The following is a 27804-nucleotide window of genomic DNA, read 5'->3' as shown; positions in this document are numbered from 1 at the left end:
TATGAGATCCTCTCTCAGCCTAACAGGAATACTCTAAACATGTACTGAGTGTACAACACATTAAGAACAGCTTCCTAATATTGAGTTACAGCCCCCTTTTGCTCTCAGAACAGCCTCACTTCGTTGGGGCATGGACTCTACAAGGTGTCAAAAGCGTTCCACAGGGATGCTGGCCCATATTGACTCATGCTTCCCACAGTTGGCTGGATTTCCTTTGTGTGGTGGACCATTCTTAACAAGGCTTAAAAATCCTTCTTTAATCTGCTTCACCTACAGTAATTGAAGTGGATTTAACAAGTGACATCAATAGGGGGATCATGGCTTTCACCTGGTCAGTCTGTCATGGAAAGTGTTTTTTGTTTTTTTGTACACTCTGTGTATATAGCAACACAATTTGCATTTCAATATTTCCTGTATATATATATTTTTCAATTTTACCTTTATTTGATTAGGCAAGTCAGTTAAAAACAAATTCTTATTTACAATGACCGCATAGGAACAGTGGGTTAACTGCCTTGTTCAGGGGCAGAACATCAGATGTTTTACCTTGTCAGCTCGGGGATTCGATCCAGCAACCTTTCAGTTACTGGCCCAACACTCTAACCACTAGGCTTCTTGACATGGGCAGTCAATCCGGAACATTTTAAGAACTTTGAACGTTTCTTCAAGTGCAGTTAAGTGCAGCTGCACCATCAAGTGCATCCTGACTGGTTGCATCACTGCCTGGTATGGCAACTACTCAGCCTTCGACCACAAGGCACTACAGAGGGTAGTGTGTACAGCCCAGTACATCACTGGGGCCAAGCTTCCTGCCATCCAGGACCTCTATACCAGGTGGTGTCAGAAAGGCCCTAAAAATTGTCAAAGACTCCAGCCACCCTAGTCATAGTCTGTTCTTTCTGCTACCGCACGGCAAGCGGTACTGGAACGCCAAGTCTAGGTCCAAAATACTTCTTAACAGCTTCTACCCCCAAGCCATAAGACACCTGAACAGCCAATCAAATGGCTACCCAGCCAAATGGCTGCCACCCCTGCTACTCTATCTATGCATAGTCACTTTAACTCTATCGACATACTGCCTCGACTAACCGGTGCCCCTGCACATTGACTCTGTACTTGTACCCCCTGTATGTAGCCTCGCTATTGTTATTTTACTGCTGCTCTTCATTTGTTACTGGGTTGTTTTGTGTTTTTTATTTTATTTTTTACTTTACACTTTTTTTTCTTAACTGCATTGTTAGTTAAGGGCTTGTAAGTAAGCATTTCACTAAGATCTGCACCTGTTGTATTTGGCGCATGTGACAAATAAAATTTGATTTGAAAAACCATGAGGTGCTATGATGAAACTGGCTCTCATGAGGACCGCCACAGGAAAGGAAGACCCAGAGTTACCTGTGCTGCAGGGGATAAGTTCATTAGAGTTAACTGCACCTCCTCAATGGCAGCCCAAATAAATGCTTCAGAGTTCAAATAACAGACATATCTCAACATCAACTGTTCAGAGAAGACTGCTTGAATCAGGCCTTCATGGTCAAATTGCTGCAAAGAAACCACTACTAAAGGACACCAATAATAATAAGAAGAGACTTGCTTGGGCCACGAAACACGAGCAATGGACATTAGACCGGTGGAAATCTGGAGGGTGCTTTGCTGGTGACACTGTCATTGATTTATTTAGAATTCAAGGCACTCTTAACCAGCATGGCTACCACAGGATTCACCAGCGATACTCCATCCCACCTGGTTTGCTCTTAGTGGGAGAATTATTTGTTTTTCAACAGGACAATGACACAACACACCTCGGCTGTGTAAGGGCTATTTGTCCGAAAAGGAGAGTAATTGAGTGCAGCATCAGATGACCTGGCCTCAACCATCACTAGAACTCAACGCAATTGAGATGGTTTGGGATGAGTTGGACAGCAGAGTGAAGGAAAAGCAGCCAACAAGTGCTCAGCATATGTGGGAACTCCTTCAATACTGTTGGAAAAGCAGGGAACTCCTTCAATACTGTTGGAAAAGCATTTCATGTGAAGCTGGTTGAGAGAATGCCTAGTGTGCAAAGCTTTCACCAAGGCAAATGGTGGCTACTTTAAAGAATATAAAATATATTTTGATTTAACACTTTTGGGTTACTACATGATTACATATGTGTTATTTGATAGTTTTTAATGTTTTCACTATTATTCTACAATGTAAAAATAAAGAAAAACCCTTTAAGTAGGTGTGTCCAAACTTTTAAGTGGTACTGTATATTGAAAAAAGTCAGATTTACATGGTTATTAAAATGTCACGCCAGGGTAAGCCTACATGAAACACAGCCCTTATTTTAAGTGTTTATAAAATCCCCTATAGGAGTAATGTTATGGTGGAAAAACAAATGTAACCTTTTCCATGTTACCGCTAGGTTTTATGGGTATTATTACTCATACTGGGGTACTCTGAGACGAGAGCATGAGAATTTGTTTTGCTCAGTCATTGCAAAAAAGTGCTGAACATGTTGGTTCACTATTTAAGAAGAAGATGGAGAACAATCTTTTGGCGCAGCTACATTTACACTTTATAAATGTAGCATACGCTCGTATCCAGAGCGACATAGTAAATGCATTAATCTAAAGATAGTTAGGTGGGACAACCACATCACAGGCATAGAAAGTACATTTTTCCTCAAGGTAGCCATCAGTAGAGCCTGAGCTGGGGGGCTTGATAGCACAAGTGTGGAGCCCAGCCAACAGTGAGTTGCAGTGTTGCGGTAGTCCAGACGGGAGAGAACAAGTGCCTGGATTAGGACCTGCGTCGCTACCTGTGTGAAGTTGGGTCGTACTCTACGGATGTTGTCAAGCATGAACCTGCAGGAGCGGGTCACTGCTTTGATGTTTGCAGAGAAGGACAGGGTGTTGTCCAGGGTCACGCCAAGGTTCTTTGCACTCTGGGAGGGCGACACTGGAGTTGTCTACCGTGACGGAGAGGTCTTTGAGTGGGCAGGCCTTCCCTGGGAGCAGTTCAGTTTTGTTGAGCTTGAGGTGGTGCCCTGGGGGACACCAGTAGTGAGAGTACGTGGTGCAGACGCATCCTCTCCACGTCACCTGGTAGGAGTGGCCTGCCAGGTAGGATGCAATCCAAGAGCATGCAGAGCCTAAGACGTCCAGTCCTGAGAGGGTGGAGAGGAGGATTTGATGGTTCAAGGTGTCAAAGGCAGCGGATAGATCTAGGAGGATGAGAACAGAGGAGAGTGAGTCAGCTTTGGCAGTGAGGAGAGCTTCCGTGACACAGCAGTCTCAGTTGATTGACCCCGTCTTGAAGCCTGACAGGTTAGGTACAGATGACTAGCTCTAACACTAGGCGTACATAGCAAATCGATACTTGGAGTCACGTATCTGAATAATATTGCAATATGTAACTATAAAAAAAAAACATTTCTCCCATCACTGCAAAGGATGATGCAGAAAATGTATTGTGACAGGTGTTTGTGCCAGACAATACCACTTGGAAAAGGCAAAGATGGCTTTTTCACTGTATAGCCAATCCTCAGCCTATAGCTAAGGTTTAGACCACGTTGTCCTCTAATGCTGTTCCAGTGTCTGGAACAGACAAATGTCCCCATAGACTCCCAGGAAAGTTTAGCTTGATGGACTATATGTCAACATAATTGGTTTACGCCCACCCCCTGGTCGTCTATGTCATCGTAGAAAACGGGACTCAGGTGTCTAGCTCTGTGTCTAGCTCGCCGCCTCCCCATTCCTCTAATCTAATTCCACCTTCCTCTCCCAAGGAGCTCCTTGCCAGCCTGACGATTGGCCCTTGACTAATTTGGGGTGCGATTGAATTTAATGGAGAGCATAGTCAGGGATTGGGTGGAGAAGGTAAGAGGCTGGAGCTCGATTTTCAGCTCTGCAAACAAGGGCTTAGATTCCAAAAACCATGCGTGACTGTGGATGATGGTTCTTTCAGGGACATCGAGGAATGAGCTGCTCCCTTGTCTTTTTTTGATTCCTTTTATCATATAGCTGGGCACAAGATTAAGTGTAAACCTCTGACATATGCCTTTTTTATCAATCAAATTGATTAGAACATAGATTGTTGCATCACAGTATGAGAGCTTTTTGTACATTTACACAATGTCAGATATGAGCTATATGCACTATTTAGATTTTTGTAATTTTTTTCCTCAAGACATTTTCTTATGACTGGTCATGTTGTAGATATTATATAATCTGTCTCCTGCTGTATACAGTTGCATACATTTTGATATGCATCTCCCAGTATCATATGAACAATTATTTTCTGTAGTTTTCCTATCAGCCCAGTGACTAAAGGGATACTTCAGGATTTTGGCAATGAGGTCCTTTGTCTAATTCCCCAGAGTCAGATTAAATCGTGGATACCATTTTTATGCCTTTGTGTCCAGTATGAAGGAAGTTAAGAGGTAGTTTCGCTAGCCACTGCTAACTGGCGTTAGCATAATTAATGGAAGTCTATGGGTATGTGCTAGCAGTATGTTAGTTGGAGCGTGCATGCTTTTTTTTTAATGTATACTATTGTACAGGAAGGTACTTAGCCCTCACTTTGCCCTGTTTTTTCCCCCTAGTCGTCCCTGCACCACCTGTGAAAATCCAAGCAGAGCTTTACACCCTGTACCCTGGAGACCGACTGGAGCTGAAATGTAACACTGAGTCAGTCAACTGGACCAAGGACGATGCATTGGTGGTGGATGGGGAGCACACACGTTTACGAGACGGCCAACTGGAGATCGAGGGGGTGGAGCCAGCCGACTCGGGCCTGTACACCTGTGTCACTTTTGGCAACCACAGCTCCTACTTCTCTGTCAATGTCACAGGTAAGGTTAAATATACAAAGCTACCACCTGAGCGCTCAAATCACTGGTCCCGTAGAGAGAAACAATTAAAGGTATATCAATGCAGGGAAGCCCAAGTCCTATGACATTTGTCCTCTTTTCCTATTCACCAGTTGATATCCTGGCATCCTCTGAAGATGAAGAAGAGGAGGATGAGTCTTCCTCAGAGGAGGCAAAGCTGTCTAGCAGTCAAAAGCTTTTGCGTAAGTGTCTCATCCTCCTAGTCCTACTACCTGTCACCATTGCTGTTTCCTTGAAATGGTAGAACAGAGCTTGGTCCAGATTCTGCTCCTGTTGAGGTTAATGCCTTAAGCTTAACATAACAAAGCCCTAACTAATTTGGTTATTTACAGTCTCAGCTACAGTTCGTGTGATTCACCTATTAGGCGTGTTAGCTGTTCATCTAAGAGTGATTTGTCCATGGTTGTGATTGAGGAACAATAGCAGCCCACAGTGGTGGTTACACTTGAGTAAGAAATGTCACGCTAGTGACTCAGCTCAGTCCATTCCAGACTTCCCCTGATTTAGTGTTTGAGTCTACGGAGCGTTATAAAGCCAGTCAGGCGTGGTCAGCTGGCATCTGGTGATTGCCTTGGGCCCACGGGGAAGTAAGCAGCTAGCGTGGCGGGCACCCCTTATGATGACCTTGGGGCCCCAGGAGACTAGTCAATCCTATACTGGTGTTTAGTATGTTTTTTTTGTTGTTGTTTTTTTTAACAGGAAATGGTCTTGACTGTTTTTGTGGTTTTATGAAATACTCCTTCGCCTGATGGAAACTACCTGCACACACAATTGATGTCAATTTTTGTCAGAAGAGGTGTTTAACTTTTCTGTCTTTCTCTCCCTTGTTCCTCAGCAATGGCCCCTCAGTGGGCTCAGCCAGAGAAGATGGAAAAAAAGTTGCATGCTGTCCCAGCCAGTAAGACGGTCAAGTTCCGCTGCCAGGCCAGTGGGAACCCTACCCCAACACTCAAGTGGTTCAAGAACGGCAAGGAGTTCAAGAGGGATCAGCGAATCGGGGGCTTCAAGGTAAACCCCCCCCCTGAATTCACCCCTTGGTACTAGACTGCCCAAAGACCATACTGTACATTGATCCTAATTGAATATCCCCAAACTCCTTGACCATGAGTGCAGGTGTGATGGTGATATCATCACTTTTAGATCACCAACCCTCACCCCACAGCATTAGATGCCTGTTAGATGGGTGTGAAACTAGCTCCTGCTTTCCTCTAACTGGGGAACAATGCAAGGTGAAATCCAATGCCACAAAGTGATGATTGTGCCACACAGCATTCCTCGAGGATAGCAATTTTAGCCCTCCTTAAGAGGCAGGATACACCTGGCTGTCCTCATTTTAATGCATCTGGGTAACTGCTGCTGCATTTGTTTTCCATCAAGATATATCTGCGTATAGCAAAACCAACTTCTCAAAAAGGGAACTCAATGTCATTTGTTTTTCATAGAGGAGACAGGATGAATCCTGCCGATTTGAGTTAAATCCATTTCACATCCAATTAAGTTTATTTTTTATATATGTTTTTTTATTTGATGCCCGTTGACAAACTACATGTCTGACTCAATTGACATTAGGCAGTTTTCCTTCCATCTCTGTGTTGGAGAACAGAACAGAACAGGACAGCTCGCTGTCAGAGGAAGTGAGACCGTGTAAACAGTTCACAGTAATGGGCGTGGTGGTGATGAGTCCGTTTACTTATCTTTTCCCTGTTGCAGATAGCATCTGTATACTGTGCTTGGCTTTTAAAGTTGACCATATCCTCACTGCAGCGTGGACGGTTGTGTGTTGGCTTGCGACAGCCTCACGTGGTGTAAGATGTGCTGGGATATTGTAGGGGGCCATGGTCCTGTTCATCTGCTCTTCCCATCAAGGTGTTGTCCAGCCTTGTCCTCGGTAGGCCCCCCCCCAGCTGGGACACATTAAGGAGTTTCCTATCAGCTCCCTGCCTTCTCTCCCCCGCCCAGCTTTACCATCTGGCTGCTGTTTTTTCAGTCAAGGTCTAGATGGGAGGCTGGGGATGTCTATGAACGGGGCTCGCCAGCCACCCGGCGCTTTGGTTTTATGACCACGGCTGCATTGTTCATATAGTCTTAATGTATGGAGACGGCAGGAGGAATAATGCAGACCACATGTATTAACCCAAGCACAACACATCTGGCCAGAAGCAGCTGTAGAACCCCAGTACATTTTTAGCTAAATGAGAGAAAGCGTAATGCAGGGTCTGCGTGTTTGATGTTGCCATTGTCTGAGAGGTTTGTTCGAGTTTAATCACACACTACCGGTCTTGGCAGATTTATGGAAGAACAATTATAACTTGGAATATAGAGAGCAGGATTTAGCCTTAGATGTACATGGGCTGTAACCTGACTGTAGTCAACCGTAGGTTTTCCCGGAACAGATTGTGACATACAAGTCATGTAACCACCAAAAAAACAGTTTCCCAGCCTCAATATGTTTCCAATAGTGCATTAATGTACTATTCCTCAAGCAATGGACCACAATAGTTTTATACAACATGGGAAATAGTATCCTGATAGTTCCTCCTCCTTCCCATGGTGAATTTTTTTTTAATCTTTTGATCTGGATTTCATTAGACATCATTGAACTCGTTAGTTATTTGTACAAAATGGGGAAATATTAACTAGCAGAATTAAATGTGCTCTTGAGAGGTTATGTAAATCCCAATGTCAGAAAATAATCATTCAAGAAATGAACTTATGAATCAGGCTGGCTTTACCACCTTCTTTATAATCTAAACAAGTCTCTCGCATTTTATAATATTGATAGGATGTCTTGTGAAAGTATGGGGCTTTGGGGATCTATTTAAGTCTTAGTGCTTTGGTTGGACCAGCTGTCATCTTCAAGTGCCTTCCATACTTCCTCCTTTGACAAAATATTGAACCTTCCTCTTCTCCAATTTGTAGGTTCGAGAACACATGTGGACCATCATCATGGAGTCTGTAGTGCCATCCGACAAGGGAAACTACACCTGTGTAGTAGAAAACCAACATGGAAGCATTAACCACACTTACCAGCTGGATGTTGTCGGTAAGTCTCTCTGATCGGGGTCGTTTTATAGGTGAAATTTCTTGCTAAGCATCCCGAAGCCTAACCCATTCCCCTGGTTTAATCATCAATTGGATATCCATGTAGCCTAAGTGTGTTGTTGGTTCAATATAGCTAATGGTTTACAACACTAGGCCCTAGTAATCGAAGTAATGGTGTCCCTTTTTCCAAGGAGAGTCACATGGTCTTTCAAATTAGTCTTTTTTTCCCAAATGAACCTTGTTTGCGTTGTGGCTCTGTCGATGAAGCTGTGTAAAAGGGTGAAATTAATATTCCCTCCTGGACCTGCCCTGTGACTTACTCACGCTCCATTGGTTCTATAAATCAAAGCTCCACCACAGACAGTGGTGTCTCCTGGGATATTTGCGGCTGGGCCTGGGGTTGGCGTGACTTCAGTCCCCAACCTTGATCAGCTGTGAGATCATTTTGGAGACGGAGTGTAATTCTACAAAATGTGTGCAAAGCACCACACTGATCTCTGTATCAGGAAAGCAACCGAAGCCTGACAAGTTGTTTCCCTGCCAGATGCTGGGCTCATTAGTACGGTTGGGGGAGTTATCAGTCATCAAAAGGGCGCCCAGAGAACATTTCTCTCAGGGCAGCGGCTTCAAACTTGTCTGCAAGCTTGTGTTTCCAGTCATTTGGGTCAAATGGCAACAATTATACAGGCGACAGAGTAGTAGGGGAACTGTTATATCCCTGGCTGTAAAGTATTTAAGTAGTGAAATGACATGAGATCAGGGTAACCTTGTAACCTGGCCTAGATCAGGCTCTACTGACAGAGCTGTCCTCTTCCTGTTGTCTGTTACTCTCCTAGTTCAGGCATGCCTCAATCCCTATTCATTACTGGAATTAACTAGAAACGTCACAAAATCATTTGCTGTTGTTTCCCCAATGGTAATCCATTGTTTTTACCAAGGTATTTCTGTTGCAATGACCACTAGGATTTTCCAAAAGTATGTGGTTGACATGTCTTTCAATGTGACTGACATGTGTCTGTGTGTATGTGTCGCAGAGCGTTCCCCCCACAGACCCATCCTGCAGGCCGGACTGCCAGCCAATAACACTGCGGTGGTGGGCAGTGATGTGGAGTTTGAGTGTAAGGTGTTCAGTGACCCCCAGCCTCACATCCAGTGGCTGAAGCACATCGAGGTCAATGGAAGCCGCGTGGGCCCTGATGGCTTACCCTACGTCCGTGTCCTCAAGGTAGGGGCTCGCAGTGCACTGACTGAGTCCACCACCAGACTGTACACACCACATGGCTGCAAGTATTATTTTCAGTCTGGAACAAAAGGTGATAAAATGTAGGTTATGGGTGCGTTCGTAACTCTGGCTATCTACTCCAGATTTCAAAGCACTCTAGTCTGACTGTGCCAGAGCGCAGAATAACTGCTGAATTTATGAACACGGAACACCCGTTGAATATGACCGGTGTCAGTAAACGTAGGCAAAACAATGTTATTAAATTGTTGTCAGCAGCACAGTTAGTCACCAACGGCTATAGATAACAGGACAACAGCCTAATCAGCTCTGCTAGGGCGCTTTGAACACTCTGAGATCAAAACGCACTGAATTTAGGAACAGACAATCTGCCAACATTCTGTATTTACGAATGCCTAGAGCGCACTCCAGAGTGAACTTACGAACACACCAAAAGTAAGAGATGGCACCCCATGTAATACTTGGGGAATACAGCCAAACAGTATTAGATTTCAATTAAATCTAGTTGATCATTTTCATTGTATCAGTTTCATTGTGTCTTCTCTATTTTATCAATTCAAGGCTATCTGACAAAGGAGGGAAAATAGTATCCCTCTCCTAGGATATGATCCCTCTATGTAAGAGGTAGTTTCCTGTGCCCTGTTGAGTAAAACTCTATGCTTGAGAGAGGAAAGTCCACACTAACAAATGACTGTGATCTCATTCAACAGAGACAACTGCTTTTTGACCCCTCAATCTGATTATTTAAATGTTTGTTACAACCTCATTGACTTCTTGCACGTGACTTGTTTTTGTTTGCAGCACTCTGGGGTCAATAGCTCGGACACTCAGGTGTTGACCCTCTACAATGTCACTGAGGAGGAGAGCGGGGAGTATATATGTAAAGTGTCCAATTATATAGGCGAGGCCAATCAGTCAGCCTGGCTGACCGTCATCAGGCATGAGGCCCAAGGTAACCGCCCCACGTAGCAGCAGTAGCTCAGAGCACACAGAGAGCCTCAGCCAGGGGCTGTTAGGGCCACCTGGAGACCTAGGGACTTATTTAGGGACAACCTCAGCTGTTTCTTTCCTCCCTCGCTCCCTCCCTCCCTCTATCCCGCCTCGGTGCTCCTGACTGTAAATGACTCTATGGAAAATTCCCAGCAGAGCGGTTGAATGTGTTTAGTCTTGGTTTATGTTGGACTGCTTTCTCTTCCCTGCCCCATGGCTCTCCTGTGCCATCCAAATAAGGGCTTCTCCTGCCATCCACTGCTATTACTTTCACTCCCTTGCACTTCAAAGTCTTATGCTCTTATTACTGCCTTGTTTTTCCCCCCACTGCTTTTCAGCTGTCTTACTCACCCATTCCATCTTTCAATGAGCTCCTTTTTTTCTTGTGGATTTGTTGTATGGTAGAGTGAGTGTGTGTGCTCTGCTGAGGGGTTTTCCATGTAGCTCATCTCTTGCATGTAGAGATGAGTCTATAGGGTATGGGATGTCTGTCCCTGCTTCTCCTCAAATGGTGATGGTACAGTGAAGGGGTTCAGTGCTGCGGTGCGGTCTCTACCTAACTAGCTCCTCCACTAACTGTCTGGAGGGCTGATTCTGTCAGCGCCCTCTAATGGCAGTGTGGGTTTTTACTCTTGGTAGGGGGGGGGGGATGGTGTTGGACTGAGAGGGGGGGGTGAACACCCCACCCACCCTCTGTCCTGTCCCCTCCACTACCAGAAGTTTTTCTCTTTTCAGAATCTTTTACTCATGCCTCCCTTTTTCCTCTGGGCCTCTTGTCGGGTCTGCTTCCATTGTTCTTTTCTAGACTGCTGGCCTTAACACCACGGACAAGGAAATGGAAATCCTACAACTGAGGAATGTGTCTTTTGATGACGCTGGGGAGTATACCTGCTTGGCGGGCAATTCTATCGGGTTATCTCATCACTCTGCATGGTTGTCCGTTGTTAAAGGTATCAATGGTTCTCTCCTCTGATCTCTACTTCCTTCTTCCTCTCCCCTTTGGCCTGGTCATCCACTTTCCACATTTCTCTGAATATGGTCTCTGTAGACCCTACTTCAGTGAACAATGTTAATGTGTGTGGAAGCCAGGCCAGGTTGTGCTACTAACCTTCACCCTCACCCTGTAAGCATGGTTCCAGGCCCATCCAACCTTTCTGGATGGGACAGTATGGTCCATGTTGAGAAATGTTTTCCTTCTGTCTTCTGTTTTATGGAATAACAGAATGCCAAACACCCTGTCTGACAACCCTTGAATAGGAAAGTTCAAGTGTTTATACCCTCAAAATTGGAAAGTAGAATAAAAAGAAATGACTACAATTAACATTATTTGGCCAATTTTATAAATTATTTGTCATTTTTGTGATTAACTTTACAATGCACTTCTACTTTATTGCTTTAAGCTGAAGTTTTACATTGAGAAGGGGTTGTTTGGCAGTACTGTTGGTGTTTTACGCAAACCTTTGTCTCTCCCATTCTGGTTTCAATATGGTGTTTACATTTGATTATGTGTAAGGCTAATGTTTTCTGACAAGCACTGCAAATGACATATATCCCTGATGTCATTTCCTGCTGTGAGGACAAAGCCTGCTCTTAAGGCTAGCTTTGATAATTGGCCCACTGTAGTGGACGGCTCATTCCTCAGGGTTGGAATTTGTCCAATTATCAAGCTGCTTGTCATTCAGCCTCTAGACACAAGGGCAGCTCACTTGTGTTGCTGGTGTTGGTATCATTCTGGTGTTTTTTGGAAAGCGAGGTAAAAAAGAAACGTCCAATATGATAATTTGAATCTATATTGCAAAATATTACAACACTGATCTGAATTGGAGTTATTGGAGATAAGTAGATTTTGATTAAACACATTTTATATTTTGTCTAGTCTACTTCAGTACCTAGGTGGTTTGCTTCTTATCATGAGAGTCAATGTCAAATTTTGTAATTACAAGGAAATCATAATGAAAATTGTTTGTACCAACAACCACCACACAAGCCATTTAAAACTGGGCTTTTATGCAGAACCACCATTTTATGTGCCCTAAGGAAGTCAGAATGGGACATTTTACTTTAGACAAATAATTTAACTAAACTTACTATTGAACATGTTTAAAATGTGTATTGGTGTTCAATGGCATGTTTTTTTTGTTTGTTTTTTTGCCTGTGATATCACATGTTCTCCTTAAAAACAGAGCCATTGCACACAAATAAATACATAAGTTAGTATATTTAATGTACATCCGGTTTAATGCTCATCAGTTTGCAAAAGGCTCTGTGTAATATATTTGGGTTTGTCCCAACTCAAGAGAACTTGGCTGTTCTCTGCCACTAGAGAATATGGCTGCGGGTCACACTGGAAAAGAATGTGGAGTGAAACCCTATGCCTGAAAGAAGTGATTATGGTGCCACAATAGGAGTTTGTGCTCTGCGCTTTGTGCCAGTGGTGTCAAGGGCTCTGTTTTTCTGTACATGTCAGCTGAGTGGTCTTAGTGTACGTGTCAGGGTGATTGTGTGTGTTACATGCCTGTGTGTTGTGTTGTGAAAGTGTGATTGGTATTTGAGAATGCGTGGACCTCTGTAGTTGCAATTTGACCCAGTGTGGCTGACCTCCTGCCCCCTATCCTATCGCGTTGCCCTCATCCAGCAGTCCCCCCTTCTCCACCACCCAACCAAACCTACCTGGAAGTGCTGATCTACTGTGTGGGCTTCTTCCTCATTGCTGTCATGGTGGCCGTGGCCATCATCTTAAAGATGCGCAGCTCGTCCAAGAAGAGTGACTTCAGCAGTCAACTGGCTGTCCACAAGCTGGCTAAAAGCATCCCCCTGCGCAGACAGGTAACAGAAAGTAGATAGGGGGTTTGAAATCTTTATACCTTTTCTTGCTCTTTTTAGTATTCTCATCCCATTTAGTGTAATCTTTATGGAATCTTCAAATTGGTTTAACTTGTTCTTTTGAAATGGAAGTGTTCATTATATTGTGAAAATAAAAAACATTAATTCCTTGAGCTTCTGGTTCCCCAAAGAGCCCATGGGCTGACTCAGGTTGGTGTGAGTGGAGGGCAGGTGTTCGTTCCATCCAGCTCTCTGCTTCCACTGGGATCAATTAGTTGTAGTTGTGACATTGTGTCTACAGACTTATTTCAGTAACATTTTGGGGGTTTAACAAATTGTACATGTACTTTCTGTCCACACTGGACATATTTCTGTCTGTTGTTCCTTTCCTGGCTCCACTATGAGAGAGTAACAGCAGGCTTCTGTATTCCAGGTGTCAGTGGACTCTAGCTCCTCCCTCCACTCCGGGGTGATGTTGGTGCGGCCCTCCCGCCTCTCGTCCAGCGGCTCTCCTATGCTGTCTGGGGTGTCTGAGTATGAGCTGCCCCAGGACCCACGCTGGGAGCTGCCCAGAGACAGGTACACAGATGACTGGAACACCTATCAAATACAGACATCACATAACACATGGAATGGGAAAATTGCCTGTCTGTCACAATCGTCTCAAATTTGTTTTTCTTCCTCATCCTTTGACCCACCCAGACTGGTGCTGGGGAAACCCTTGGGAGAAGGCTGCTTTGGCCAGGTGGTGATGGGAGAGGCTGTAGGGATGGACAAAGAAAAGCCAAACAGGATAACCAAAGTGGCTGTAAAGATGCTCAAATGTAAGGTGTTTTTTTCCCCCCTCATAAACCATATCAAACCTGTGATTTGGGCACATGGCTGAGTCTCCTATACTGCATGTTGGGAAGTTATTTAAAAGGAGCATAGAAGGTAGCAGAAAGCCACAACCGTAATTACAAGATGGGAGGAGAGTTTTACTCAGAGCCGTGATGCACAGACATAAGAGGCATCTCCTACGGGCTCCTGGCCGCTGTAAATGGGAGACCAGGATATGTGACTGTGTTAATAAAACTGTGACGAGTGGGGATGTAGGAAAATACATGAATGTCTCTTTGGAAGTAGACTGTAGCCTTTTGCGTATAGTTGGTGCCTTTGAAAACATTTTTAAATAGTTATGTAAATGTACTTTGAAATCATTTTGTGTAGCATAATCTACTTAGTTTTTTACAATCTTGGATTGTTTTACTGTACATGTGCAAATAATAAAGAATTCCCATCATAGAGGTTTCAGGATTGAGTGAATTTTATGAGTAAAACAAAATGGAATTTCTTTCCTCCCCTCAGCTGACGCTACAGAGAAAGACCTGTCAGATCTGATCTCCGAGATGGAGATGATGAAGATCATTGGGAAGCACAAGAACATCATTAACCTGCTGGGAGCCTGTACCCAGGATGGTAGGTCTCACACTGGCACAGCCCCCCCTTCTTCCCTTCAAATCTTTCATTCAGAAATGCTGAAAACATGTTTAGTTTTGAGAAAGTGTTTTGAGACCCTTGCATTGTTCAGTTGTTTAACAGCATGTTCAGATCAGCATGCAGAAATGTGTCCAATGTTATGGTTAAGGGATTCTGACACCTAACTTCCGAGCTCTCAGTTTGAGATGACCACAGCTGCTGCCAGGGTTGCCATATCTTTCAAATCTTCACTGACAAGCCCTGGCACCATGCACTGTGTTCTGACCCTGCTGTGAACATTGCAGAGCTTTCTGTCCTAAACACAAGGCTGGTATTTGTTCCACCTCGTCCCTTGAGAAGTTCTAGTAGAAGTTACTGTAGGAATCTGGTAGCATTGCACATATTATTCCCCCCGGCTTGGTTTGAAATACAAACTAAAATTTTTTGGCAAACTGTTTTCAAGTCAATACATTTTACTATAGTGATGTCGATTTTGTTTAAACACTTGAGTACACGCGTTAACAGACATTTCGATTATTTTTCTTGTTCTTTATTTACATCTTGTAGAGTCTTAATTCCGTGATTTGTAATGTTTTTTTTTTTTTTCCTGACCACAAAATGGCTGTCCAGAATACACCATTAGTCTTCTCTCTCTGTCTGTGTGGCATGTTAGGAGAAAGATACAGCTGTTGGTTATAATTCAGAGCTTAACTCTCACTATGACCCCTCACCCCTCAATGAAATCCTTCCTCACCACTTGAAATGCCGTTCTGCTCCTATCAGTCTGTCTTGTTGTTTCAGATGTCACAAAGTTATTCTAAATGCCACATCCTCTAGTGCTGTTGAATAGTGAGTGACCCTTGTCTCCCCATCCCTCCCCAGGCCCTCTCTATGTTATTGTGGAGTATGCCTCCAAGGGAAACCTCCGGGAGTACCTGAGAGCTCGGCGTCCACCAGGCATGGAGTACTGCTACAACCCTGACCAGGTGCCCATAGAGAACATGTCTATCAAAGACCTGGTGTCCTGTGCCTACCAGGTGGCCCGCGGCATGGAGTACCTGTCCTCTAAGAAGGTAACATCAGGATCCGACTCTACGTACATCAGCACAGTTAAGTATAGTACAGTAAAGATGCAGTGTATGTGCTGGGCCAGCTAGACCTAGTTCTTATGTGTCTGTGTACAGTGTATCCACAGAGACCTGGCAGCACGCAACGTGCTGGTGACCGAGGACAACGTGATGAAGATCGCAGACTTTGGCCTGGCCAGAGATATCCACCATATTGATTACTATAAGAAGACCACCAATGTGAGTGTGCTACTAATTACATGACCTACCTCAGCCATGCTAATTCATGTGAGAATTGCTTCCCCTTAGCTTATTCCATCTCCTGTGTAAATAAGCCAATTTACACTAGCATTTAACCCACAGGGTCGTTTACCAGTCAAGTGGATGGCCCCAGAAGCTCTATTTGACCGGATATACACGCACCAAAGTGATGTGTGAGTATGGAATAGATACCTTTATCATTTGTTGGAATGGGCAGAAGTTGGTCAGATTCATGTGACCGGTGTGTTGACTGGCGGGTTTGTTCATCTGACTCTGCAGATGGTCTTTCGGGGTGCTGCTTTGGGAGATCTTCACCCTGGGGGGCTCGCCGTACCCGGGGGTTCCTGTGGAGGAGTTGTTCAAGCTGCTGAAGGAGGGCCACCGCATGGACAAGCCCTCCACCTGCACCCACGAACTGTAAGCCTCCTTCCTCAGTGTTCTATCATTAGAATGGATACTATGGGATTATCCCAGAGCTCAGGGACACCGCAGTAAAGATATTGTCCCAGAGCTCAGGGACACCGCAGTAAAGATATTGTCCCAGAGCTCAGGGACACCGCAGTAAAGATATTGTCCCAGAGCTCAGGGACACCGCAGTAAAGATATTGTCCCAGAGCTCAGGGACGCAGCAGTAAAGATATTGTCCCAGAGCTCAGGGACACCGCAGTAAAGATATTGTCCCAGAGCTCAGGGACGCAGCAGTAAAGATATTGTCCCAGAGCTCAGGGACGCAGCAGTAAAGATATTGTCCCAGAGCTCAGGGACGCAGCAGTAAAGATATTGTCCCAGAGCTCAGGGACGCAGCAGTAAAGATATTGTCCCAGAGCTCAGGGACGCAGCAGTAAAGATATTGTCCCAGAGCTCAGGGACACCGCAGTAAAGATACTATCCCAGAGCTCAGGGACACCGCAGTAAAGATACTGTCCCAGAGCTCAGGGACACCGCAGTAAAGATACTGTCCCAGAGCTCAGGGACGCAGCAGAATTATGACTCTACCTTTCCCACTCTCCTTCTCTCCCACTCTATTCTCTACATTTCTCCTCCCTCCCAAAGATACATGATGATGAGGGACTGCTGGCATGCTGTTCCCTCTCACCGGCCCACGTTCAAACAGCTGGTGGAAGACCTGGACCGCACCCTGGCCATGACGTCCAACCAGGTGAGTCCCCACATTTGAGCACACCTCAGCAGTTCACACACACACACAGTCAACAGAGCTGATACACTCATGTTACTGTCAGGAGTAAATGCAAAATGTTAATGTGTTTACCTCACATTTAAGCCACTTGTCTGTATGTGGGTGTAAAAGTAATGATATCCAAAACCAGATGACTGTTCTGGCCAGTGTCTAATCCTCTCTCATAAATGCCATCTGTGTGTGTTTGCAGGAGTACTTGGAGCTGTCTGTGCCTCTCGACCAGTATTCCCCTAGCTACCCCGACACACGCAGCTCCACCTGCTCCTCGGGTGAGGACTCGGTCTTCTCCCATGATGCTGGGGCTGAGGAGCCCTGCCTGCCAAAGTTCCCTCCCCACTCCAACGGGGTGGCCATCAAGAAGCGCTGATACCTCACTCCACTCAAATACCCTAACATTCCTTTTCCTGTGTTCTCCTCTGCACCGCTGGCCTGGTATGGATATTTCCCACCCTCCCAGAGACTAGGTAACACACCGGTGGAGATTGTGACAGGGGCTTACTTCGGAAATGTTTAAACTGACTGGTAGGGCATCAAGAACTCAAGGCAGTTCGCTGGCTCGTGGTTGAGGTGGAAATGTTTTCAGGGCACTTTGTATTGCTGGGATTTTCTTTCTGTTTGTGTCAAACAGTGCAGGAGAAGGAAACACTCACTAATTTCTCTACTCTGGGCATTCCATGGAACAAAGGAAACAGACAGGACTGAATTGAAAGGATTATGAATTGGACGGATCGGAGTTAGAATTATGTCTGTTGTATTTGTTAATCAATTATAAATTAAAGCATTTTGCTTTTGAGACCAATTCCAGAGAATATATTACCAAGGAACATTCATACATTGTATACACTATATATACAAAAGTATGTGGGCATGCTTTCAAATTAGTGGATTCGGCCATTTCATCCACATCTGTTGCTGTCCGGTGTATGAAATCGAGCACACCGCCATGCAATCTCCGTAGACAAACATCGGCAGTAGAATGGCCTTACTGAAGAGCTCAGTGACTTTCAACATGGCACCGTCATAGGATGCCACCTTTCCAACAAGTCAGTTTATCACATTTCTGACCTGCTAGAGTGGAAACGTCTAGGAGCAACAAACAGCTTAGCCGCGAAGTGGTAGGCCACACAAGCTCACAGAATGGGAGTGCTGAAGCGTGTAAAAATCCTCAGTCCTTGGTTGCAACACTCACTACCGAGTTCCAAACTGCCTCTGGAAGCAACGTCAGCACAATAACTGTTCATCAGGAGCTTCAGGAAATGGGTTTCCATGGCTGAGCAGCTGCACACAAGCCTAAGCTCAACATGCGCAATGCCAAGCGTCTGCTGGAGTGGTGTAAAGCTCGCCCCCATTGGACTCTGGAGCAGTGGAAATGCGTTCTCTGGAGTGATGAATCACGATTCACATCTGGCAGTCCGGCGGACTAGTCTGGGTTTGGCAGATGCCAGAAGAACGCTATCTGCCCCAATGCATAGTGCCAACTGTAAAGCTTGGTGGAGGAGGAATAATGGTATTGGCTGTTTTTCATGGTTCAGGCTAGACCCCTTAGTTCCAGTGAAGGGAAATATTAACGCTACAGCATACAATTACATTCTACACGATTCTGTGCTTCCAACTTTGTGGCAACAGTTTGGGGAAGGATCTTTCCTGTTTCAACATGACAATGCCCCTGTGCACAAAGCGAGGTCCATACAGGAATGGTTTGTTGACATCGGTGTGGAAGAACTTGACTGGCCTGCACAGAGCCCTGACCTCAACCCCATCGAACACCTTTGGGATGAATTGGAATGCCGACTGCAAGCCAGGCCTAATCGCCCAACATCAGTGCCCGACTTTACTAATGCTCTTGTGGCTGAATGGACGCAAGTCTCCGCAGCAATGTTCCAACATCTAGTGGAAAGCCTTCCAAGAAGAGTGGACGCTGTTATAGCAGCAATGGGAGGACCAACTCCATATTCATGCCCTTGATTTTGGAATGAGATGTTCGACGAGCAACTGTCCACATACTTTTGGTCATGTGGTGTATGTTGGTGCAGTGGTCAGTTATTTCTTTCAAACTACAATGTCTTTGTAAATACAGTTAGGAATTAATAAGAATATATATATATATTTACACTGTTCTCGTTTTTATTACCATATTTGTTTTGTTTTTGTACAAGGATGCTAATGTTTGAACCATTTGAGTATAATCCATAGAGGGAGTTTGCTACATGAAATTACTTTTAAATTGTATTGAATATTACATGGCCAGTTTTTGCTGTCTCAATTCTTTGTCAGCTTTGCTTTTTTTCCTTTAATCAATCGGCTGCTTAACCATTAGTGGAAACATTCTACGTATATTTTTCTTTTCAAGTACAAATGTTTTTCATGATAACCTGCAATACAGCGTTATTCTTAGCTCCACGTCCGCAGTTGATGTCGATTAGAGAAACCAGCAATGTTCTCTCACTGAAATCCATGCTGTAGTAGTTTGTGCCTCTCTCTGTCTGTGTGTGTGTGTGTGTGTGTGGCTTGTGTGCGCTTTTGTGCGCGTGCGTGCGAGGGTGTCAGTCTTTTATGTACCTCTTCTCATTGATGATCGGTCGTTTATTTTAAGTATGATCACAGCTGTACATTTTTCTAGTTAACCATGCTTAAAATAAAAACAGAATGATATGCTTCAGAAAACACCATGCACTTTCATTGTGCATGCCTGCCATGTAATGAACTGATCCCCTCCATGCTTCTACCAGGAGACCCATTTGTTTTCAGAGCACGTGTCATTGTAAAAGTTACATCAAATAAAATGCTATTGAAAAACTCTTAATTTAAAGCGTTCAGTTTGAAAGAACTTAATAAACGGGTCTGTAAATATCTTGATTTTGTTGTTTGTGATATAAATCGTGTTTACAGAGCGAGAACGATGGTCACTTCAATCTCCTCCCCATTTAGCTCAGGTTACTGGGGGCCATTAAATATGGTAATGTGCTGCTGACACCAGAAGAAATGTCCACTGGTGCAGAGAGCCATGGGCAGCTGTAAACATGTCATTTGTTGCAGTGTGAATGGCTTGGTTTGGCTGGCTCTCCAGCTCCATCCATCAGCCTCCACTGACCCTGATATCCACATCTGCCTCTGGCTTCCTGCCATGGACTGATGCATCACCTGGATTGCTGTTTCCACGCAACAGGCTTGAACCAGTCACACAGAGGGACAATTCCTGTTCCCCGTTAAGAGCTGGCTTTTACTGCTGGGGTCAATGGATCTAGCCTTTAGTACCTACTGTATATCATTGCTAAAGGGGAAAGGATGCAAGAACGAGTTGGGGTTTTGATTCTGTGTGAGCTATTTCATCCTTCAGGCCAGTGTACATGAACTGAAATATGAATGGTAACTAAGGACTAGTACTGGAGAGGGGATTAAGTGAAAGTTTCAAATGGCCCTATTATCAGAAAAGGCTTTTCCAGGGACATTGCCTCTCATCAGTCCTTAACCAGGAAATGAGACGCCACCTCTGTTCGCTTCCTGGATTCTGAGGCCAATGATGTCACTTCAATGTTGATTTTTGGGTGGAATTGTATTAATCCCTGGGAACGTGTACCAATAAAAGGGACTTCCGTGTGCTGTGGCTGTGACCATCAAGGGCTCCATATGGAAATAAAATGGACCCCTGGAACCTTGGTTTATAGCTGGCTAATGGTGCATCGCTAAGAAGGCAGGTGCAATTAAGTGGATGGTATTATCACTTCTGACAGATGGTCCAGGAAGAGTTGGGTGGGGCAAAGTTAATTAGTTAGTGTTCAGTATAGCAACAGTAATATGATCAGGGCTCTACTAATAGTTTCGTACTGGCTTGGGGTGCATCTGATTTATGAGCACATGTTAAAATTAGACTAGTGTTTAATATCTGTTTATTTTGCTATACAGGCTACACTGGATGATGTTTTCAAGCATCGTTTATTGTTCATTGTTGTTATTAGGATGTGCTATTGACCCTGCTGAAAAAGCCAGCATCAGACCAGCCAAAATGTCAGTGCTGGTCAAACTGGTCGGCACAGCAGGGCTGGGGAATAACGGATTAATCTCTTACTTGTAACTGATTACAAAAAACAAACTAATCTGGTATATCACAAGCAATATTGTGAGAAGATTAGATACTTTTGAAAAACTAGATTACTTCTAGGATTACTTTTGAATTCAGAAAGGATATTTGCGAAAGCAATCTTTGACACCTTTCTGTTTTCTGAATATCTTTCAAATCCATATGGTAAAAAGGTCATACATGTAAGTTTGTTCTGCCTGAGCGAGTCTGACCACAAGTCAGAGACCTCTAACACACTAAATGCGTGTGATGGATTGTGGGAGAAGAGCAGGAATAGGCTTTTGTTGGCTACATGAAGGGCTATACCAAATGCAGCATTTGGAATACATTTTTCACATGCAAATAGCACTTCAGTAGTGCTCAAAGCATGCCATTCCATGAGAGTAGCATTTATTTTTCAACTCCAAGCAATGAGACCAATCAGTCCTCCATGACAACAAAATCATCAACAGCAGAGTAGGTTATAGGCTAATAAGTCCTTAGTTTATGGGTTACGCTAATCTATATTTACATATTTCCAAGTGATATTCTTTAAGATCAAGGGGTATTCAATTAATTATAATGACTGGAAATCTGACAGACTTTGGTTTTTAATGTAAAGATAATACGATTAGGTTATATCTGCAGTAGAAGGTAATGGGTTAAAAGAAGCCTACATAACCTACATATAAACTAAAATGGAACATCCATTTATGGCCAGCTATGTAAACTCGAACATTAATTTATCTTGGAATAGATGTAATTTGATTGGTAATATTCATTTGTGTCTTCTTCTAATGCCTCTTAAAGGGCAACTCCAGCACTTTTCAACCTCATTTTAAAAACTGATTTCAAACACATATGAGATTCACGGTGACGTGGGGAGCAAGAAAATACCCTCCCTCTGGCTAGGAACTCATTACCAGTTTTCTTTCTTTTAATCCTAACCTGTGATGTCACAGAGAAGCATGTTTTAGGACCTTTCTTCTGATATTTTTCACATGTAGACACTGGTATTGTGCTGGAGATAATGAATATGATGTTGAAAAGGGGCGGAATTGCTCTTTAAGGGGAAAGTAATCTAAAAGTAACAAAGTAATACGATTACGTTTCTGAGTTTGGGTAATCCAAAAATGTTATTAATTATTACAATTTTGGACAGGTAACTAGTGACTGTACCAGATTACATTAAGAAAGTAACCTACCCAACCCTGCTGAACAGCATGGTCTAGCTGATTATGCTGGCCGAACAGCATGGTCTAGCTGGTCGTGCTGGTAACTAGCTTATGCTGGTCCAGCATGGTCAAGCTGATCTGACCAGCACGGTCTAGCTGGCAAAACCACGCCCATCATGATCATATTTCCTAGAATAGGAATTGTAGTTACGTTTTTAGAATTGTTTCAATACTTGTCTTTTTGCGTGTTGATCGATTAATTGATTGATTAATTAATCTTATGCTACACAAAGATAAATAACAAATCTTGTTACTAATCCTATCTGTTAGTTGGACTTATTGCACTCCGTTACTGAAATGATTGCTCCAGTTTAGGTAGTCTCTTTTGTCTTTCTAACCCTGCCAGTCATTCTGAATGCAGATTGTGGGTGAATAAAAGTTTCAATTGTTGGATATCCCCACTTTCTGGATTCCAATAGGAATTAAACATACATTTGCAAGCCCGCGTAATGTCACTTTCTGGCCTGGTAATAATGGCCCCGGAGAAGAAGGCAGACGGTTTACGTGTCCCCAACCGATTTCGTTTTTTTGTTCATTTATTTGTATAAAAAAAAAATTATGTATTACTTATTTTGTACGTAATGTTGCCGCTACCGTCTCTAATGACTTCTGCTCTTTAATTATTTGTTACTTTTATTTCTTATTCTTATCTGTATTTTTTTTAAACTCCATTGTTAGTTAGGGGCTCATAAGTAAGCATTTACATTTACTGTCACCAGTGTCCAAAACACAGCGAAGGCTGGTCACCAGCAAAACCAGTAGTAGTCACCAGCATATGCTGGTCTATGCAGTTTTTTTTCACAGTGGAGTCTTTGAGACTGAGAAAACAAGCAAGAGTGTGAGAAATAACAGTCAATAATGAGTCTTCATATCTGATTTAAGATGTGTTATGATTCCACAGAGTGCTGGTTTAGTTATTGGTGTTTTAACACTGACCATGACTGTGGGGACTCAGATGAATTGATTTATTTTCTTGTTCACTTAAGTTGTCTTGATTTATTGAAGTTTGGGCTCCTTGTCTCTGTTTTTTCAAGCTACAGAAACCCTCCATTATTGTCCACAATTTGTGGCCTGTCAGGACTGACAGATGACCTGCTCTTCACCTTGCAGACTCCCCACGGAGGTGACGCATTGTCAATCAGCCATCATTACTCAGCTTCAATTGAGGGTGGGGCTTGGGAAGGTGGCGGGGGAAACTTGCTTAGTAAAGCCTCCACCAGAGAGAGGAGTGGTGACATCAGCCTGTTGTTGTGCGCCTCTGACTGTTTCATTGCAATTGAGACAATTATTTATGGGAACAAGGGAGGAGAAAGTGGAGGGGGTTGTCATTGCACATGAGGGGTAGAAGGGAACAAAAGGGAGTGGGACAATGCAGGGGCTCATGAATATAAATTCGGCCAGCTTCCATCTGCTATGTGTTGTGGAGGAGATTGAGGCCTGTCTCCTGTCTTAAAGGCAGAGTGTCTACACATGCAGGGCCCACAGAATGAGGGGGGCACTGCCTAGAGCGAGGGGGGCACTGCCCATAGTGAAGTGGGCAGTGTCCAGAGCAAGGGGGGCTCTGCCCATAGTGAAATGGGCAGTGTCCAGAGCAATGGGGGCACTGGCACTTTCCAGAGTGTGGGGGCACTGTGCTGTCAGAGCTGTTAGAGCTCTTCAACAGCCACTAAGACCATGTCACCTATAATGAGCTGTAACCAACACAGACGAATCAAAATAACAATTTTGAAGCACAAACAAGGGAGAAAAATGTGGGCTGTGAATTACTCAGTAATGTTTTGAATCCTAAAATAACATCAGAAATGATATATTTTACTTTGTCTGGTGGGTTGTTGGTGGGTTGTTTCTCCATCCTCTTTATTGAGGGTTAGGAGTTGATGATCGTCTGGGTTTTTATCCAACTGTGGCCATTGTGGTTTTTGGGTGTAGTTCAGTTCTTGCAACATAGTTTGCAGTGGTACATTATTTGTCATTTTTATGATGTAAATGTTTTCAAAACAAAAGGATAAAGAAAGCAGCAGTCTCATCATTATAATGTAGAATCTCTAACAGCATACTGAGGTCAATATGACAGCTATTGGCAGGGAGTATACAAGCTCTTTGGCTGTTGATTCTGGGCTCTCTGTTGACGACTGGGCCCATGTCTGTGGGATGGCTGTGTCTGTGACAGGACGCCAGTGCCCTGGGACAGAACTGACAATCGGGGGTTAGCGTAGAGCAAGGCCTGTCCAGGAAAGGCCTTGCTCTACACTAACCCCAACTGTCAGTTAGGTTGTCCCTCACTGGCCGTCACAGTATTGTCTCTCACTTCCTGCCCTGCTCCTCCCTCCATGCTCATCATGGAAGCGGTCTTGTGCTCAAAGTGAAAGAATAAACCCTGGCAGTCACAGAGAGACAGAGAATGGGACAACTAACGCATGCAGTGACATTCCGTCACCTATTAATAGCCACTCTGAAAACATAGCCACTCTGTAAATGTAAAATGTTTTCAAGATCATGTTTTGTAAAAACATTTGGTGACTAATTCATTCCATAAATGAGGGATTATGACTGTGAAAGAGGTTGGACTGGAGGGGACACTGTGGCAAGAAGCTACTTGACTCAAGCATTTATGGAGTCTGGTAGTATGGGTGTGGTTGGGGAAGAGGAGATGGAGGACAGTGGTTTTGTGTAGGTGGGTGTAAAGCTACCAGCAGATGGCTGTGTCAGGTTGACAAGGCGTGTTGGCCTCCTCACAAAAGTGATGCCTGCAGGCATGGCCCCTCTTCTTTCTCACCGGATCAACTTTCTTCTGCGTTGGAATGAGTCAGACACCTCCTCCAGGCTAAGACATATAATCTGGGTTTGTCAGGCCCTTTATCAAACAGGATCAACTGGTGTTACAAGCCTTTCTCCTCTGTCCCCACTGGCAGGAGGATACCTGCACATGCATTCCTTCAACACATCCAACTCCCAAGAGGCATATCACCTATCTTTTATGACGGCTCAGCTCAAGGAGGGAGATGGTTGCTCTGCATAGTACTGCATGATATCAAGCTATGAAGCAAACATGATGTTTGGTTGTTGGAGGATTTCTGAGCTCATCTGGTAATTCAGTTTCAAAATATCAACATCAAAATGCTGCTCAACAGAAATGCCCTATCCCACTATCTTGGAAAGTTGGGTGGAAATTGAGATCTGGACGGACACGAGATTGATTAAAGTTGTTTACTTAGAACTTCAGTGGTATATGACAATAGTAATCTGTTTTCCCAGTAAAAGATGAAGACACCATGTACAAAACCCCTCCCACTCCCCTCCTACCTGGGGGGGGGAGCTCTCCCCTCATTGGTTGCCATACAACTCAATCGAAGCTCATTAAGAACGATCATGTCAATCTGAAAAACCTGGGGCTACCACTTTAAATACTTCAACCTTTTTAAACCAATCAGCACGGACCACTAGAGATGAGTTATTGACTCCACATTGCATGACTGTGGTGTGTGGCGGCAAAGGTATTTACTTTGTATCGTTATGTAGATTTATATTGTTTGATTGTTGTACGTAGAAGTGCACCTGTATTTGCTAATTGTGTAATGCTGTAGTGTTTGGAGTATTTCAGGTTGGGTGTTTGCCCTTTATTTACTGTGTGCTTCTGTTTTCCATTAATGCCAGGTTTCTGTTCATCCTAGTGTAACCATCTACATCCTCCTCTACATCACCATCTTTTATCATCTGTTACACTGTCTGAATCCTACAAAAACCGAAGATGCAAATCTAGTCAATAAAAGGTCAAAAGGTTGGCAGACATGCCCTTTGCGGTACCTCCCATCCGTCCTACCCAGTTTCTTTGAGCTATTTGACACACCAGTTATTGATGGTGTAACAGATTGGTGTGGATAGTGTCACATGTTTCCTGGATGATACTCTAGCCTACCCCAGGGCGCTTTTCTCAACTTGGTTCTATTTCCCGGCTGGCTGCAGCGAGCCTTTTGCATGTTCCCTCTGCTAGTCAGAGTGAGTGACGAGATTGGGAAGGGAATGAATCACAGCAGGGTCGTTGTTCTCAGAACTAATCAGATCACTTGGCCTGCCCTGAGCCATATATCTTTGTAAGCTCTTTAATTTAATTGAGTCGGGATGAGAGTGCCTGAATGAAATGCCTTCCTATGTGTAACTGAGCCCCAGCAAGACAACATACAGTATTAGATTTCTGTTTGAAAAAGGGTTTTGCCATGGTTTTGTATTTTATAGGATTTCTGTCACAAAACAAAGGGTCATATCCCCTTTCCGCAGAGCATGAGCATTACAACCTACCTGCTGCACCCCTAAAATGTAATATGCTCTGCAGCAAGCAGGTGACAAGGTTTTATCCTCAGTTTTTACCTGTATTGCCTAATATGAAATTATCTGAAGCTTTTTTTTTAAACATTTGAATTGGCTGAAAAAGACAGTCATCAAAAGTGACAGATTTGTCAGACACGACCTGTTACAAACACTTACCTTATTGGATTTCTTGGTCACCTGGTTTAGTGGTTGGATGCATTTGCACCCGACTCATTGGGGATGCTGTGGCTCCTTCAGGACTTTCTCTTTCAGCTCTATTAGCATGTTACTATAAGGTAAGGACTCATTTTATGGATGGGAGACGTAAACTCCCTGGCTGTTAGTTTGTGGCTGGCTGGCACCACTGTCTTTTTATATCCACTTTGGGAAACACTTCCAACCAGACTAGTTTAATTTGGGCGTACAAAAGACTTACTGTACTGGAATTACTATGTTGCTGGTATTACTTTGAGAAGTTTCTCCATAGCATAGCTAGTGACACCTGTGTGCATATGTCTAAGTGGAGTCTGAACATAGCTGAGTGAGACCACCTGTGCAAATGCATTACCTGGGGCAGCTGGATTTTCCAAGAGCACAACAGTAACTGAGGTGAAACAGGAAGCATCTTACTTCATATGTAGCCAGAGGGAGGCTGTGAAAGCCAGACATATGGCAGCAAAGACAGAGAGCCTTCTTCAGGCTGCTTGGCCCTGGCTTCGGATGTGGGTTAGAATATGAATTTTAAAAAGTCAATGTTAAACACTGAGTCATGCCAGTGACGCACAGTAGCAGTTATCCAAACATGTCTGATCCCCACAGGTAACAGGCCAGGGCAATGAGGTCACTGAAAAGGCTTCAACAGAGAGTTGAATAGCTTTAATTCAGAATACACGTGCCACACAGGAGGGGGAATGTTGGGGGGAGGAGCACAGTCTGGTAGAGGAGAAAAGAGGGCTCTGTAGTTCTGAACTCTAAACTTGCCAGACTTTACACCGTCAACTGCTTCTAATCCAAGGTCTTTAGATTTGGATCTCAATTGCAGGAAAGCCGATATGTTGAAGTCCAAAAGCACAACTGTTTATGCTATAACTGTTGGAGACGTGCTGACTGGACAGAGAAAGCTGCTGTGCTTGTAGGAACACGTCTAATCGCAAAGTTTTCTCCTCATGTCTGCTGCTGTGCTCTACAGCAGGCAGCCTGTTTTGTCTAAAGTATGGCACTCTCCACACTCAAACGTTGTTAGAATGTTCTCATT

General features: G+C 44.0%; 1 protein-coding gene across 7 annotated transcripts in view; it reads left to right on the top strand.

Moving 5' to 3' along the window:
• Nucleotides 1-19808, top strand: part of LOC106585563 (fibroblast growth factor receptor 1-A) — a 47648-nt gene extending 27840 nt beyond the window's left edge. The window contains exons 3-18 of one of the 7 annotated variants that reach the window (XM_082968580.1): nt 4586-4834; nt 4966-5055; nt 5709-5881; nt 7793-7916; nt 8950-9140; nt 9957-10107; nt 12784-12971; nt 13402-13547; nt 13671-13792; nt 14316-14426; nt 15309-15535; nt 15611-15733; nt 15857-15927; nt 16034-16171; nt 16808-16913; nt 17143-19808. In XM_082968580.1, coding sequence (XP_082824706.1) covers nt 4586-4834; nt 4966-5055; nt 5709-5881; nt 7793-7916; nt 8950-9140; nt 9957-10107; nt 12784-12971; nt 13402-13547; nt 13671-13792; nt 14316-14426; nt 15309-15535; nt 15611-15733; nt 15857-15927; nt 16034-16171; nt 16808-16913; nt 17143-17319 — 2387 coding nt within the window. In that variant the 3' untranslated portion in view covers nt 17320-19808. Of the gene's footprint in view, nt 1-4585; nt 4835-4965; nt 5056-5708; nt 5882-7792; nt 7917-8949; nt 9141-9956; nt 10108-10950; nt 11096-12780; nt 12972-13401; nt 13548-13670; nt 13793-14315; nt 14427-15308; nt 15536-15610; nt 15734-15856; nt 15928-16033; nt 16172-16807; nt 16914-17142 lie in introns of all 7 variants that reach the window. The other 6 variants (XM_014171926.3, XM_014171922.3, XM_014171928.3 and 3 more) reach the window with 6 other exon arrangements.
• Nucleotides 19809-27804: the final 7996 nt, after the last annotated feature.

This window comes from Salmo salar, chromosome 24 (assembly GCF_965601325.2).
Source record: "Salmo salar chromosome 24, fSalSal1, whole genome shotgun sequence".
NCBI lineage: Eukaryota > Metazoa > Chordata > Actinopteri > Salmoniformes > Salmonidae > Salmo > Salmo salar.
Note: the sequence above shows the minus strand (reverse complement) of the source record. Positions and strands in the feature narration are given on the sequence as shown.